This window comes from Blennius ocellaris, assembly GCF_963422515.1.
Source record: "Blennius ocellaris genome assembly, contig: SCAFFOLD_235, whole genome shotgun sequence".
Taxonomy (NCBI): domain Eukaryota; kingdom Metazoa; phylum Chordata; class Actinopteri; order Blenniiformes; family Blenniidae; genus Blennius; species Blennius ocellaris.
This window is the reverse complement of record NW_027661929.1, coordinates 27,905-43,868: the sequence shown is the minus strand read 5'-3', so window position 1 is coordinate 43,868 and position 15,964 is coordinate 27,905. Positions and strand designations below refer to the sequence as shown.

The following is a 15,964-nucleotide window of genomic DNA, read 5'->3' as shown; positions in this document are numbered from 1 at the left end:
CAAGCAACCAACCAAACAACCAACCAACCAAACAACCAAGCAACCAAGCAACCAACCAAACAACCAACCAACCAAACAACCAACCAAACAACCAAACAACCAAACAACCAACCAAACAACCAACCAAACAACCAAACAAGCAACCAAACAAGCAACCAAACAAGCAACCAACCAAACAACCAACCAAACAACCAAGCAACCAACCAAACAACCAACCAAACAAGCAACCAACCAAACAAGCAACCAACCAAACAACCAACCAAACAACCAACCAAACAACCAAGCAACCAAGCAACCAACCAAACAACCAACCAACCAAACAACCAACCAAACAACCAAACAACCAACCAAATCACCAACCAAACAACCAAACAACCAACCAAACAGCCAACCAACCAAACAACCAACCAAACAACCAAACAAGCAACCAACCAATAAACCAACCAAACAACCAAGCAACCAACCAAACAACCAACCAAACAAGCAACCAACCAAACAACCAACCAAACAACCAAACAAGCAACCAACCAAACAACCAACCAAACAACCAAGCAACCAACCAAACAACCAACCAACCAACCAGCCAACCAAACAACCAACCAACCAACCAAACAACCGTAGATCAAAGCAACCCATAGCTAAAAAGCACCAGATGCGCCCAGCGCCGCCATCTTGGATAGGTCTCCTGCTGGAGCTGAACATCAAGACCCAGGAGAGAAGATCCACTAAAACGTTGGTAAAAACCAAAAGAACCACTTTGTCCTTCAGAGACGCGTCCAGGAAGGTCAACAGGCCTTTTCCTTCACTTTGTCCTTCAGAGACGGCGTCCAGGACGGTCAACAGGCCTTTTCCTTCACTTTGTCCTTCAGAGACGCGTCCAGGAAGGTCAACAGGCCTTTTCCTTCACTTTGTCCTTCAGAGACGGCGTCCAGGAAGGTCAACAGGCCTTTTCCTTCACTTTGTCCTTCAGAGACGCGTCCAGGACACTTTGTGAAGTTTCAACTCAATCATGTTGAAACGAGAGTGAAGCTGGAAACGTACGTCGGTTTAAAGCTCTTCAGAGATTCTAGAGCCATGAAGACGAGGCTGGACGCCTTCATGAGGAAGACAACTTCCTTTGGTCTGATTGACCCTGAGACACTGGAACCCTGCTGACCTGAGACCTGCTGACCTGAGACCAGGACCTGAACCCTGCTGACCTGAGACCAGGACCTGTCCTGAGACACTGGAACCCTGCTGACCTGAGACCAGGACCTGTCCTGAGACACTAGAACCCTGCTGACCTGAGACCAGGACCTGTCCTGAGACACTGGAACCCTGCTGACCTGAGACCAGGACCTGTTTGGGCCCAGAATAAGGTTTAAGAAATTCACAACCAAGTTTGAGGACGAGAGCTGAAGTTTCACTTTTAATGCTTCAGATACGACCGAGACTCGTCACCTCCTGTTCTTCGTGTGTGTGTGTGTGTGTGTGTGTGTGTGTGTGTGTGTGTGTGTCCTGACCAGCGTTGAGCAGCTCCTGCTCCATCACCCCGCAGCCCAGCACCTCCATCCACTGGCCCTGGAAACGAACCTCCATCTCGAAGGAGGGATGAGTGAAGGGGAAGTAACAGTCCACCCAGCGCACCTCCAGGTCTGAGGAGGAGACAGGCCGTCATGAGGAGCACCCCTCCGTCCCCCCGTCCCCCACCTCCTCCCAGCAGCTGAGACACCTCCGTCCCCCCGTCCTCACCTCCTCCCAGCAGCTGAGACACCTCCGTCCCCCCGTCCCCCACCTCCTCCCAGCAGCTGAGACACCTCCGTCCCCCCGTCCTCACCTCCTCCCAGCAGCTGAGACACCTCCGTCCCCCCGTCCTCACCTCCTCCCAGCAGCTGAGACACCTCCGTCCCCCCGTCCTCACCTCCTCCCAGCAGCTGAGACACCTCCGTCCCCCCGTCCTCACCTCCTCCCAGCAGCTGAGACACCTCCGTCCCCCCGTCCTCACCTCCTCCCAGCAGCTGAGACACCTCCGTCCCCCCGTCCTCACCTCCTCCCAGCAGCTGAGACACCTCCGTCCCCCCGTCCTCACCTCCTCCCAGCAGCTGAGACACCTCCGTCCCCCCGTCCTCACCTCCTCCCAGCAGCTGAGACACCTCCGTCCCCCCGTCCTCACCTCCTCCCAGCAGCTGAGACACCTCCGTCCCCCCGTCCTCACCTCCTCCCAGCAGCTGAGACACCTCCGTCCCCCCGTCCTCACCTCCTCCCAGCAGCTGAGACACCATCCTGCTCAGCGTCTGCTTCAGGTTGAACTCCAGCAGCTTCACCGCCTCCAGGCTGTGTGTCTCCTGCTTCTCCGGGGTCCTGCGGCCTCCACCCTCCAGCAGGGACAAGTCCTCACCACGGGACACCTGGGAGAACAGCTGGATGGGAGGAGGGCAGGAGGACAGGGAGAGGACAGGAGGAGGAGAGGGAGAGGACAGGAGGATGACAGGAGGAGGACAGGAGGAGGAGAGGAGAGGAGGAGGACAGGAGGAGGAGAAGAGGAGGACAGGAGGACAGGGGGAGGACAGGAGGAGGAGAGGAGGAGGACAGGAGGAGGACAGGAGGATGAGAGGAAGAGGACAGGAGGAGGACAGAGAGGACAGGGAGATGACAGGAGGACAGGGGGAGGACAGGAGGATGAGAGGAAGAGGACAGGAGGAGGACAGAGAGGACAGGGAGAGGACAGGAGGAGGACAGGAGGACAGGGGGAGGACAGGAGGACAGGAGGAGGAGAGGAGAGGAGGAGGACAGGAGGAGGACAGGAGGATGAGAGGAAGAGGACAGGAGGAGGACAGAGAGGACAGGGAGAGGACAGGAGGAGGACAGGAGGACAGGGGGAGGACAGGAGGACAGGAGGAGGAGAGGAGAGGAGGAGGACAGGAGGAGGACAGGAGGATGAGAGGAAGAGGGCAGGAGGAGGACAGAGAGGACAGGGAGAGGACAGGAGGACAGGGGGAGGACAGGATGATGAGAGGAAGAGGACAGGAGGAGGACAGAGAGGACAGGGAGAGGACAGGAGGAGGACAGGAGGACAGGGGGAGGACAGGAGGACAGGAGGAGGAGGAACACATGGAGAACATGAGGAGCAGTGACGATGGGCCACCAGCAGGGGGCAGAGCAGGAGGAAAGCTCCTGCAGGAGGAACTTCATACACTATTAACTGACATAAGCCACGCCCCCTACGCAAACCAACCAATAGCATTCAACTACCAACTGCCCAGCAGCAGACAGCTTGTCCACCCTAGCAACGGTAACTAAGGGGGGGCGGGGCTGTGCTAATTATTCATTTACTAATCTGAAATTGAGGCACAGGAATAATAATAATAAAGTTTGTAGTGATGCTACGTTTAAACAAAATCTGAAAGAATAAAATGTAAAAAGATATCTGGATATTAATTTTTAAAAGGGAGTTGTCAAAAAAAAGAGAAAACTTTTTAAACTTGGATTAAATTGTCACAACGCACAATTAAAAACCAGTGTGTGTGTGTGTGTGTGTTGACCTCGTGGTTGGAGAAGAGCCGGACTCCCTCCATCTGGTGGAAGACGGGATAATGACTGGCGTCGATCTCGTCCCGCCTGTAAACGTCTCCGGCCAATAGGAACGCGTCCAGGCCGGATCGAACCAGCTCTGATTGGTGGGCCGACGTGTGGGCGCGCAGCATCGTCGTCCTGGCAACAATCAGCAGCATACCGACCAGTTAACGTGCCAAACAACCAAACAACCAACCACTTACCGTACCAAACAACCAAACAACCAACCAGTTACCGTGCCAAACAACCAGTTACCGTACCAAACAACCAAGCAACCAGTTACCGTACCAAACAACCAGTTACTGTACCAAACAACCAACCAACCAACCAGTTGCCGTGCCAAACAACCAAACAACCAACCACTTACCGTACCAAACAACCAGTTACCGTACCAAACAACCAGTTACCGTACCAAACAACCAACCAACCAACCAGTTACCGTACCAAACAACCAACCAACCAACCAGTTACCGTACCAAACAACCAACCAAGCAACCAGTTACCGTACCAAACAACCAACCAACCAACCAGTTACCGTACCAAACAACCAACCAACCAACCAGTTACCGTGCCAAACAACCAACCAACCAACCAGTTACCGTGCCAAACAACCAGTTACCGTACCGAACAACCAAGCAACCAGTTACCGTACCAAACAACCAAGCAACCAGTTACCGTGCCAAACAACCAAGCAACCAGTTACCGTACCAAACAACCAAGCAACCAGTTACCGTACCGAACAACCAAACAACCAGTTACCGTACCAAACAACCAAGCAACCAGTTACCGTGCCAAACAACCAAGCAACCAGTTACCGTACCAAACAACCAAGCAACCAGTTACCCTACCAAACAACCAAGCAACCAACCAGTTACCGTGCCAAACAACCAAACAACCAGTTACCGTACCGAACAACCAAGCAACCAGTTACCGTGCCAAGCAACCAAGCAACCAGTTACCGTGCCAAACAACCAAGCAACCAGTTACCGTACCAAACAACCAAGCAACCAACCAGTTACCGTACCAAACAACCAAGCAACCAGTTACCGTACCAAACAACCAAGCAACCAGTTACCGTACCAAACAACCAAACAACCAACCAGTTACCGTGCCAAACAACCAAGCAACCAGTTACCGTGCCAAACAACCAAGCAACCAGTTACCGTACCAAACAACCAAGCAACCAGTTACCGTGCCAAACAACCAAGCAACCAGTTACCGTGCCAAACAACCAAGCAACCAGTTACCGTGCCAAACAACCAAGCAACCAGTTACCGTGCCAAACAACCAAGCAACCAGTTACCGTGCCAAACAACCAAGCAACCAGTTACCGTACCGAACAACCAAACAACCAGTTACCGTACCAAACAACCAAGCAACCAGTTACCGTGCCAAACAACCAAGCAACCAGTTACCGTACCAAACAACCAAGCAACCAGTTACCCTACCAAACAACCAAGCAACCAACCAGTTACCGTGCCAAACAACCAAACAACCAGTTACCGTACCGAACAACCAAGCAACCAGTTACCGTGCCAAGCAACCAAGCAACCAGTTACCGTGCCAAACAACCAAGCAACCAGTTACCGTACCAAACAACCAAGCAACCAACCAGTTACCGTACCAAACAACCAAGCAACCAGTTACCGTACCAAACAACCAAGCAACCAGTTACCGTACCAAACAACCAAACAACCAACCAGTTACCGTGCCAAACAACCAAACAACCAGTTACCGTGCCAAACAACCAAGCAACCAACCAGTTACCGTACCAAACAACCAAGCAACCAGTTACCGTACCAAACAACCAAACAACCAACCAGTTACCGTGCCAAACAACCAAGCAACCAGTTACGGTACCAAACAACCAAACAACCAACCAGTTACCGTGCCAAACAACCAAGCAACCAGTTACCGTGCCAAACAACCAAACAACCAACCAGTTACCGTGCCAAACAACCAAACAACCAACCAGTTACCGTGCCAAACAACCAAACAACCAACCAGTTACCGTGCCAAACAACCAAACAACCAACCAGTTACCGTGCCAAACAACCAAACAACCAACCAGTTACCGTGCCAAACAACCAAACAACCAACCAGTTACCGTACCAAACAACCAACCAACCAACCAGTTACCGTACCAAACAACCAACCAACCAACCAGTTACCGTACCAAACAACCAAGCAACCAGTTACCCTACCAAACAACCAAGCAACCAACCAGTTACCGTGCCAAACAACCAAACAACCAGTTACCGTACCAAACAACCAAGCAACCAGTTACCGTACCAAACAACCAAGCAACCAGTTACCGTACCAAACAACCAAGCAACCAACCAGTTACCGTACCAAACAACCAAGCAACCAGTTACCGTACCAAACAACCAAGCAACCAGTTACCGTACCAAACAACCAAGCAACCAGTTACCGTACCAAACAACCAAACAACCAACCAGTTACCGTGCCAAACAACCAAACAACCAGTTACCGTGCCAAACAACCAAGCAACCAACCAGTTACCGTACCAAACAACCAAGCAACCAGTTACCGTACCAAACAACCAAACAACCAACCAGTTACCGTGCCAAACAACCAAGCAACCAGTTACGGTACCAAACAACCAAACAACCAACCAGTTACCGTGCCAAACAACCAAGCAACCAGTTACCGTGCCAAACAACCAAACAACCAACCAGTTACCGTGCCAAACAACCAAACAACCAACCAGTTACCGTGCCAAACAACCAAGCAACCAGTTACCGTGCCAAACAACCAAACAACCAACCAGTTACCGTACCAAACAACCAAGCAAGCAACCAGTTACCGTGCCAAACAACCAAACAACCAACCAGTTACCGTGCCAAACAACCAAGCAACCAGTTACCGTACCAAACAACCAAACAACCAACCAGTTACCGTGCCAAACAACCAACCAACCAGTTACCGTGCCAAACAACCAAACAACCAACCAGTTACCGTGCCAAACAACCAACCAACCAGTTACCGTGCCAAACAACCAAACAACCAACCAGGTACCGTACCAAACAACCAAGCAACCAACCAGTTACCGTACCAAGCAACCAAGCAACCAGTTACCGTACCAAACAACCAAGCAACCAGTTACCGTACCAAACAACCAAACAACCAACCAGGTACCGTGCCAAACAACCAAACAACCAACCAGGTACCGTACCAAACAACCAAGCAACCAACCAGTTACCGTACCAAACAACCAAGCAACCAGTTACCGTACCAAACAACCAAGCAACCAGTTACCGTACCAAACAACCAAGCAACCAGTTACCGTACCAAACAACCAGTTACCGTACCAAGCAACCAGTTACCGTACCAAGCAACCAGTTACCGTACCAAACAACCAGTTACCGTACCAAGCAACCAGTTACCGTACCAAGCAACCAGTTACCGTACCAAACAACCAGTTACCGTACCAAGCAACCAGTTACCGTACCAAACAACCAAGCAACCAGTTACCGTACCAAACAACCAGTTACCGTACCAAGCAACCAGTTACCGTACCAAGCAACCAGTTACCGTACCAAACAACCAGTTACCGTACCAAGCAACCAGTTACCGTACCAAGCAACCAGTTACCGTACCAAACAACCAGTTACCGTACCAAGCAACCAGTTACCGTACCAAACAACCAGTTACCGTACCAAGCAACCAGTTACCGTACCAAGCAACCAGTTACCGTACCAAACAACCAAGCAACCAACCAGTTACCGTACCAAACAACCAAGCAACCAACCAGTTACCGTGCCAAACAACCAAGCAAGCAACCAACCACTAAATTGTTAAATTATTTTTAAAACCATATACAAAATCGAATTTCTAAAATTTAGATTTACAAAAAAATTACTGAATTAAAAATATTTTTTGAATCATATTTGTGACAACAATCTGAAATAGGTTGAAAAAATGTGATACTTTAAATGTTTTCTTATAGAATTGGACATTAAATGTAAGAAAACACAAGATTTTTCCTTAAATCTCTATTTCTTAAGATAGTCTGTTCGATTTTATTTGCTTTTTGTCTGTTTAAGCTAGCAAGTTGTTATGTATTCTCAAATGTACTTTTGATTCTTAGAAACTTTGTGATTCACTACTGGAGGTTATGAGGATATTTTTCTAAAAGTTTTTCCAATAAGCAGCTGCTCATCACTTGTCTGCTATTGAAGCTACTAGTTAATCGTTCCAACGGCTCCCAGACACTGCAGAACCACAAACTGCCATTACACAAGTACACAGAGCAAAATAACATTAGTTGATGTTGCTCACCGGTTCAGGTAATAGTTGTCTCCTGGCTTCCTGCTGGGATGGTCGGGGGGGATCAGCAAACTGTCGGGGACCAGCAAAGACAAGAATCATAATCTGCTGGACCGAGACATCAGCGCTGGTCTCCGCCTGAAAGGCGTCAAAGGCCTGAAAGACATGAAAGACCTGAAAGACATGAAAGACCTGAAAGGCCTAAAAGGCATGAAAGACCTGAAAGACATGAAAGACCTGAAAGGCCTGAAAGACCTGAAAGACCTGAAAGACCCCGAGCAGCTAATCCTGAGCTGCAAAACTCAGGAAGCGTCTCAGAGCAACTCCCGGAGCAACTCTCGGAGCAACTCCCGGAGCAAGTCTCAGAGCAACTCCCAGAGCAACTCTCAGAGTAACTCTCAGAGCAACTCTCAGAGCAACTCTCAGAGCAACTCTCAGAGCAACTCCCAGAGCAACTCTCAGAGCAACTCCCAGAGCAACTCCCAGAGCAACTCTCAGAGCAACTCTCAGAGCAACTCCCAGAGCAACTCCCAGAGCAACTCCCAGAGCAACTCTCAGAGCAACTCTCTGAGCAACTTTCGGAGCAACTCTCAGACCAACTCCCAGAGCAACTCTCAGAGCAACTCCCGGAGCACCTCTCGGAGCAACTCCCAGAGCAACTCCCGGAGCACCTCTCGGAGCAACTCCCGGAGCACCTCTCGGAGCAACTCCCAGAGCAACTCCCGGAGCACCTCTCGGAGCAACTCCCAGAGCAACTCTCAGAGCAACTCCCAGAGCAACTCTCAGAGCAACTCCCAGAGCAACTCTCAGAGCAGCTCCCAGAGCAACTCCCAGCAAGGAGTTGATAGCAACTTTTCTCTCGGTGAGGTCGACCACAAACATTGTTCCTGCATCGAGCCGGTGCGTCATGAATACCCGTCATACAGAAACAACGCTCCAAGCAGAGACAAAACAAACACCCCTTTAAAACCTTTTTACACCTGTAACTAGGTTGTACCACAGTGGGCGGGGACAGTTTTACACCTGTAACAAAGTTGCACCACAGTGGGTGGGGACAGTTTTACACCTGTAACAAAGTTGCACCACAGTGGGTGGGGACAGTTTTACACCTGTAACAAAGTTGTACCACAGTGGGTGGGGACAGTTTTACACCTGTAACAAAGTTGCACCACAGTGGGTGGGGACAGTTTTACACCTGTAACAAAGTTGTACCACGGTGGTCAGGTTCAGTTTTACACGAGTAACTAAGTTGTACCACAGTGGGCGGGGCCAGTGAATAAACAAACTTTCCTTTCTTTCTCTGATATCTGGTCTGTATAAGAAACTGACGTAGTCGTCTTAAAGTCTTCCTACTACGTCACTGCTTTTCCACCCGAGGAGCTTCCAGGATGCTTCCTTATCTTAGGAAGGACAAATTCTAAGAACAGTCTTACATTTCCAGGAAGTCTAAGTTTCTCCGAAGAGTGACGTGACTACGAGCGACTTCCAGCCTCAGGATGCTTGGTGAACACGGGACCTGGTATTTTGGACGTATGGAGACGTCACCTGTCGAAGTTCTGCTGTACCGTCACCACCGGGCTCAGGTTGTCGTGGACGGAGAAGAGTGGGTTTCCCCCCCGCCCGACATAGGAACTGGAGGGAGAGAGAAACCTTCATCAGGGCAAAGAGGAACAGCACAGCCGGAAGGAACCTCACAGAATCTGGAGGGTTGCTGAAGAAAAGCTGCTTTTAGTTCAATCTCTCATCAATTCAGTAAATCTAGACGGTCGACGAGCCGCCATCTTGAAATGGAGCAAGAACTGTAGAAGATCTTCCTTTCCTCTGTTCAAACATCTTGTGAGGTTTTTGTGGTGACGAGTTGATCAGACCAGGGTCACAGCGTCTCAAGGTGAGTGATGTCACGTTAGCCTGAAAGTGGCTAACGAGCACTGCTAGCAGTTGTTCACATTAGCATGAAAGTGGCTAATGAGCACTGCTAGCAGTAGTTCACATTAGCCTGAAAGTGGCTAACGAGCACTGCTAGCAGTAGTTCACATTAGCCTGAAAGTGGCTAACGAGCACTGCTAGCAGTAGTTCACATTAGCCTGAAAGTGGCTAACGAGCACTGCTAGCAGTAGTTCGGTGCACATTCATGTGAACGTTTGAGCAGCTGATTTACCCCCACATCATCATGACCTATTACTTTTTTTTTAAGTCGATACGGAATCAAATGAAAGATTCTGTTAACTAATTTATCAGCCAAATAAATGTTTCATTTTTCAATTAAAAAAAACAAAACTAACTAGCATGTAATATCTGCTTTTGATGGATTAAATCAAGTTTACAAATCTTATTAGAAAGATATAAATGAAAAGGAGAACATTTGTTTTCTATTTCCATATACTTTTATCAGAAATTGTGTGGAAGAAGAAGCATTTCAACTATTTGAACATTAAATAAATGTAAAAAAATGTCATTTAAAAATGTATTTAAGACAATTGATTCTGTAGGCTTGAACCCAGTGGGGTGAAAGTAATTTACCCTAACCCTAAACCTAACCCTAACCCTAACCCAGTGGGGTGAAAGTCATTTACCCTAACCCTAAACCTAACCCTAACCCTAACCCTAAACTCTAACCCTAACCCAGTGGGGTGAAAGTCATTTCAGCTGAGTTAGTCACGGTGCGTCTCTGCATTGCTATATTGAGTCTTTCTGCAGACCAGAGATTTGAGTGGCTTTGAGCGCAGGAAGGGATGGAGCCATAGGCTAACCCTAACCCAAACCCTAACCACAAGCCCCAACCCTAACCCTAACCCCCAACCCTAACCCTGAACCCTAACCATAAACCCTAACCCTGAACCCTAACCATAAACCCTAACCATAAACCCTAACCCTGAACCCTAACCATAAACCCTAACCCAAAACCCTAACCATAAACACTAACCCTAACCATAACCCTAAAGTCTAATCTAACCCTACCCCTAACCTAACCGTAACCTAACCCTATCCTAAACCAAACCCTTTAGAAAGCTAAAGGAGTTAAAGTAGCTTTGCTCTTGATCTAAATGGCTGCAGAGCCTCCTGAAGTGAGCAGCAAGATATACTTACACTTCAGTGTTTGGAATGCTGACATAACTATTACTATATTGTTAGCATTAGCATTAGCGGAGTCACTAGCATTAGCTGAGCTGTCAGCACTATGTGGATCATTGAGTTGAGCAGTAGTTACATCAGTTGGTTACAGCTAAAGTCAGTGATGTTATTGTAAAGAGTTCCTTTTAAGACCCTGAAGGTCATACAGCAGGCTTTGTGGTTACCATGGTAACACTATCTGAGGCCTGGTTGGTGGATTACCTGTAGAAGTGTGCTTTGATCCTCTCCTTGATGAGCCACAGAGGATGGTGCGGCTGGTTGTGCAAGTTACGTCCTACTTTGGACAGGATCTTCGCCGTGACGTTGGTGAAGTCGTCTCGCGGGTACGAACGACCCAACACTTCCACTGAGTCCGGACCAATCAGGGGCTGGTGGGCGTGGCCATCGGTGCTCAGGCACCGGCGGCAGAGCGTCAGGGGGTGGAGGCGAGGGAGGAGCGAGCGACAGAGTTTCATGGTGATGAGTCCATGGACCTGGAGACACACAACAAAGTCTATTGTTGGGGGGTGGGGGTGGTGGAGGGCGGGGGGGGGGGGGCTGTGGATCAGCTGGTCCAGTGTCATCCTTCAATTCAAAGGTTGTAGGCTGGATTCCCTACCTCCCCATGTCTACATGTCAAAGTGACCTTGAGACTTTGAACCCCAAACTGCTCTCATTGGATGGGTAGAGCGCCTTACATGGCAGCCACACCCTTTAGTGTAAGGACGCGTTTGGAGGGTCTGGAAGGTCCAGACGGTTTACAGGATTTGGAGAGTTTGTGTGATTGGACAGTTTGGGGACAGTTTGGAAGTGTTGGTATATATATATACCAAACTCTCTCTCTCTCTCTCTCTCTCTCTCTCTCTATATATATATGGTAGATATAGGTTCGGTCTCCTGCGGTGCAACATGTCTGCTCAACGAGCTCCGCGGCTCGTCTCTCTCACGGTGTTTGCTGACAGCTGTTTGGGAGTTTGTACATCAATCACAGAGGCTTCAGTTTCCATGGTATCGTTTGCAGTCGGAGAGAAAAACAAGGCGTGAAACAAGGAAGGAGGTGAGGTGAGGTGAGGTGAGGTGAGGTGAGGTGAGGTCAGGTGAGGTGAGGTGAGGTGAGGTGAGGTCAGGTAAGGTGAGGTGAGGTCAGGTGAGGTGAGGTGAGGTGAGGTGAGGTGAGGTGAGGTCAGGTGAGGTGAGGTCAGGTGAGGTGAGGTGAGGTCAGGTGAGGTGAGGTGAGGTGAGGTCAGGTGAGGTGAGGTCAGGTGAGGTGAGGTGAGGTGAGGTGAGGTGAGGTGAGGTCAGGTGAGGTGAGGTCAGGTGAGGTGAGGTGAGGTCAGGTGAGGTGAGGTGAGGTGAGGTGAGGTCAGGTGAGGTGAGGTCAGGTGAGGTGAGAACGTCCTGTATAATTACTATCAGGTAAAAACTCTGAAATGAAGGCAAAATGAGGCTCCGTCCTTTTAATGCGTCCATCATTTATCGTGACACCATCGCCCTTTAATCCAGCCCTCACACACACACACACACACACACACACACACACACACACACACACACACACACACACACACACACACACACACACACACACACACACACACACACACACACACACACACACACACACACACACACACACACACACACACACACACACACACACACACCCCTGAACAAGACAAAGGGTGTTGCATTGCAGTGGCACTGCAGCAAACTGGATTACTGTCCTAATGTCTTCCTCCGTCTGGATGTGGACGAGCGTCAGCAGAGGCCTCACACTCACACTCACACTCACAGGGAAAAGACAAAAGATGCAGGCGGTGCTTCAAGGTCATCTGGACTCCAGCAGAGTGATGGAGGTGGAGAGAGGAGGCCGACCAGCCTGCAGGGGGCGCCGCTCGGCAGCCCGTCCCCCAGGAGCATTAACAACAGAAGGTCGGCTCCGACGTCGCGACGTTAACTTTGCTCATAAAGGTTGTGATGAACAGGTGGAAGAGGAGAACAAGTCCTCCCGTTGGCTTCAATAAGCCTAACCCTAACCGATCCTAACCCTAACCCTAACCCTAACCTATCCTAACCTAACCCTAACCCAACCCTAACCGTGTCGTTAACTTTGCTCATAAAGGTTGTGATGAACAGGTGGAAGAGGAGAACAAGTCCTCCCGTTGGCTTCAATAACCCTAACCCTAACCCTAACCTATCCTAACCCTAACCCTAACCTAGCCTAACCTAACCCTAACCCAACCCTAACCGTGTCGTTAACTTTGCTCATAAAGGTTGTGATGAACAGGTGGAAGAGGAGAACAAGTCCTCCCGTTGGCTTCAATAACCCTAACCCTAACCCTAACCTATCCTAACCCTAACCCTAACCTAGCCTAACCTAACCCTAACCCAACCCTAACCGTGTCGTTAACTTTGCTCATAAAGGTTGTGATGAACAGGTGGAAGAGGAGAACAAGTCCTCCCGTTGGCTTCATAAAACTGACATGATGAGTAGTTTGAGTTGAAACGTTCACTTCAAGGTAACGATCAACATGTGGAGTTCCTCAGGGTAGCATTTGCGGCCCTGCGTTACTCTTCTGGAGGTTAAACTACTACAGTCCTACTGGCCGTTTCTCTCACTGCAGGAAAGTCCAGCCAGCAGTAACTGTATTCTGAGTACTACTAAACTGTGTGGAAGGGACGTCCCTACAACTCGTCCAACGTGTGCTCTTCCTGACATGATGCTTCGCTTGTTCAGTCAAACACAAGACTAATGATCATTTACACCAGCTACAAGTTCCTCCAGACAAAGTGTCATGATCAGCTGGCTGAACTAACGTGAGGTCAAAGTGTAACTCTGGGGGACTCACAGGAAATGTTAGTGACAAAAATACATAATAAAATGCAGACGATCACAACTATGGTCCAGGTGAGAGCAGTGAGACCAGCTGAGCACTACGGGCCGGTTGACCAATCAGCAGTCTATCCTGGTTCAGCCGTGGTCACCTGGAAGGTTGTTGTCAGAAAATAACACTAATGTTTTCAGAAGAAATGAAACTGTTTTGGTGTAAAGAACATGAACACCTGCACAAAGTGAAGCAGCGCAGGATGATCTTTATTGTTACTTATGGATTAAAGGTGGAGTTTAATGTTCCTGTCAAGGTGGAGATGATAAATGTTGGAGTTCATTCAGTTCATGTCATCATATATTGGTAGATCATGATGGAGAGTCGCTCTGCTTGACATGCTGCTGAATGCTGTGTGTGTGTGTGTGTGTGTGTGTGTGTGTGTGTGTGTGTGTGTGTGTGTGTGTGTGTGTGTGTGTGTGTGTGTGTGTGTGTGTGTGTGTGTGTGTGTGTGTGTGTGTGTGTGTGTGTGTGTTTACAGTACATGTGAGAGTGCGGAAGCGTCCATACAAGGGTGTGTGGCGCCATGGGAACCGCCATACGGTGCTGATCACATGTTGAGGAGAAGGTCAGTCCCAAAGAGAAACCAGAAGGCCGTTGCTGGGCTAATCCCCCGCCGGAGGGCTTTCTATTTCCTCACAAAGCAGCTCTAAGGCAGCACACTTGGTACACTAGAGGGTGTTCCATGGGTCCTAGTAGATCATTATGTAGAATCTGAAAGGTCTTCTTCATAAGCTATGTCAAAATACGTCTCCAGAGCCCAAAAGGTGTTTTTTATGCACTTAGTGACCCTGTGACCTGATATGCAAATGAGGTCCTGGTCACCATGGTGCCCCTTCTCCCCAGGTGGAGTGTCCATGTGTGAAGTTTGGTGACTGTGGGCCCAGGAACTGCTGAGAAATGAGGAGAAATGTTGATATGAAAATACATGTATTGTGCAACCATGACGAGCAAACTTCAGACCCTACCAATCTTCAAGGTCAAGGTCAGGTCACTTGGTGTACTGGAGGTTATCCCTGGAGTGTGTATCATGTGTGTATAACATTTCAGAGCACTAGCTCAAAAACCTCGGCCTCCAGAGCCCAAAATGTGTTTTAAGCACTTCGTGACCCTGTGACCTACTTAATAAATGAAGAGACGTTCTTTTCTTCATGAGAACGTCTGGCAGTTCTCGAGTGTCTGGAAATGTCACATGACCTTTTACCATCAGGCAGGAGGAAGGACTCCTTCACCGCCACACCGTCATACCGTCACACTGTCATACCGTCACACCGTCATACCGTCACACTGTCATACCGTCATACCATCATGGCGTCCTCAGAGACGCTAACTGTGCGCAAAGTCCAGACAGGAAAATAAATGTCAGCAGGAGATGAATGAGGAGGAGGAGGAGGATGAGGAGGAGGAGGAGGAGGAGGAGGAAGAGGAGGAGGAGGAGGAGGAAGAGGAGGAGGAGGAGGAAGAGGAGGAGGAGGAGGAGGAGGATGAGGAGGAGGATGAGGAAGAGAAGGAGGAGGAGGAGGAGGAAGAGGAGGAGGAGGAGGAAGAGGAGGAGGAGGAGGAGGAGGATGAGGAGGAGGATGAGGAAGAGAAGGAGGAGGAGGAGGAGGAAGAGGAGGAGGAGGAGGAAGAGGAGGAAGAGGAGGAGGAGGAGGAGGAGGAAGAGGAGGAGGAGGAGGAAGAGGAGGAGGAGGAGGAGGAGGAAGAGGAGGAGGAGGAGGAGGAGGATGAGGAGGAGGATGAGGAAGAGGAGGAGGAGGAGGAGGAGGAAGAGGAGGAGGAGGAGGAAGAGGAGGAGGAAGAGGAGGAGGAGGATAAAGAGGAGGAGGAGGAGGAGGAGGAAGAGGAGGAGGGGGATAAAGAGGAGGAGGAGGAGGAGGAGGAAGAGGAGGAGGAGGAGGAGGAGGAAGAGGAGGAGGAGGAAGAGGAGGAAGAGGAGGAAGAGGAGGAGGAAGAGGAGGAGGAGGAGGAGGAAGAGGAGGAGGAAGAGGAGGAGGAGGAGGAAGAGGAGGAGGAGGAGGAAGAGGAGCAGCAGCCCAGACAAGGAGCTGTACCCTCTGGAGGCAGGAGAACCTTGCCTCCTCACCAGAGGTAAGTCACTGCTGCTTCACGATGTGTTTGACGAC

At 49.6% G+C, this 15,964-nt stretch overlaps 1 protein-coding gene across 1 annotated transcript in view; it reads right to left on the bottom strand.

The window, feature by feature from the left end:
- Positions 1-836: 836 nt before the first annotated feature.
- fars2 (phenylalanyl-tRNA synthetase 2, mitochondrial) overlaps positions 837-15,964 on the bottom strand; it is a gene marked incomplete at its 3' end in the record, with an annotated part of 23,996 nt that continues 8,868 nt past the window's right edge. The window contains exons 2-8 of the mRNA XM_080522046.1: positions 11,176-11,447; positions 9,388-9,474; positions 7,855-7,914; positions 3,522-3,690; positions 2,237-2,399; positions 1,503-1,634; positions 837-964 (exon numbers count right to left, since the gene is read on the bottom strand). Coding sequence (XP_080378172.1) covers positions 837-964; positions 1,503-1,634; positions 2,237-2,399; positions 3,522-3,690; positions 7,855-7,914; positions 9,388-9,474; positions 11,176-11,429 — 993 coding nt within the window. The 5' untranslated portion in view covers positions 11,430-11,447. The remainder of the gene's footprint in view (positions 965-1,502; positions 1,635-2,236; positions 2,400-3,521; positions 3,691-7,854; positions 7,915-9,387; positions 9,475-11,175; positions 11,448-15,964) is intronic.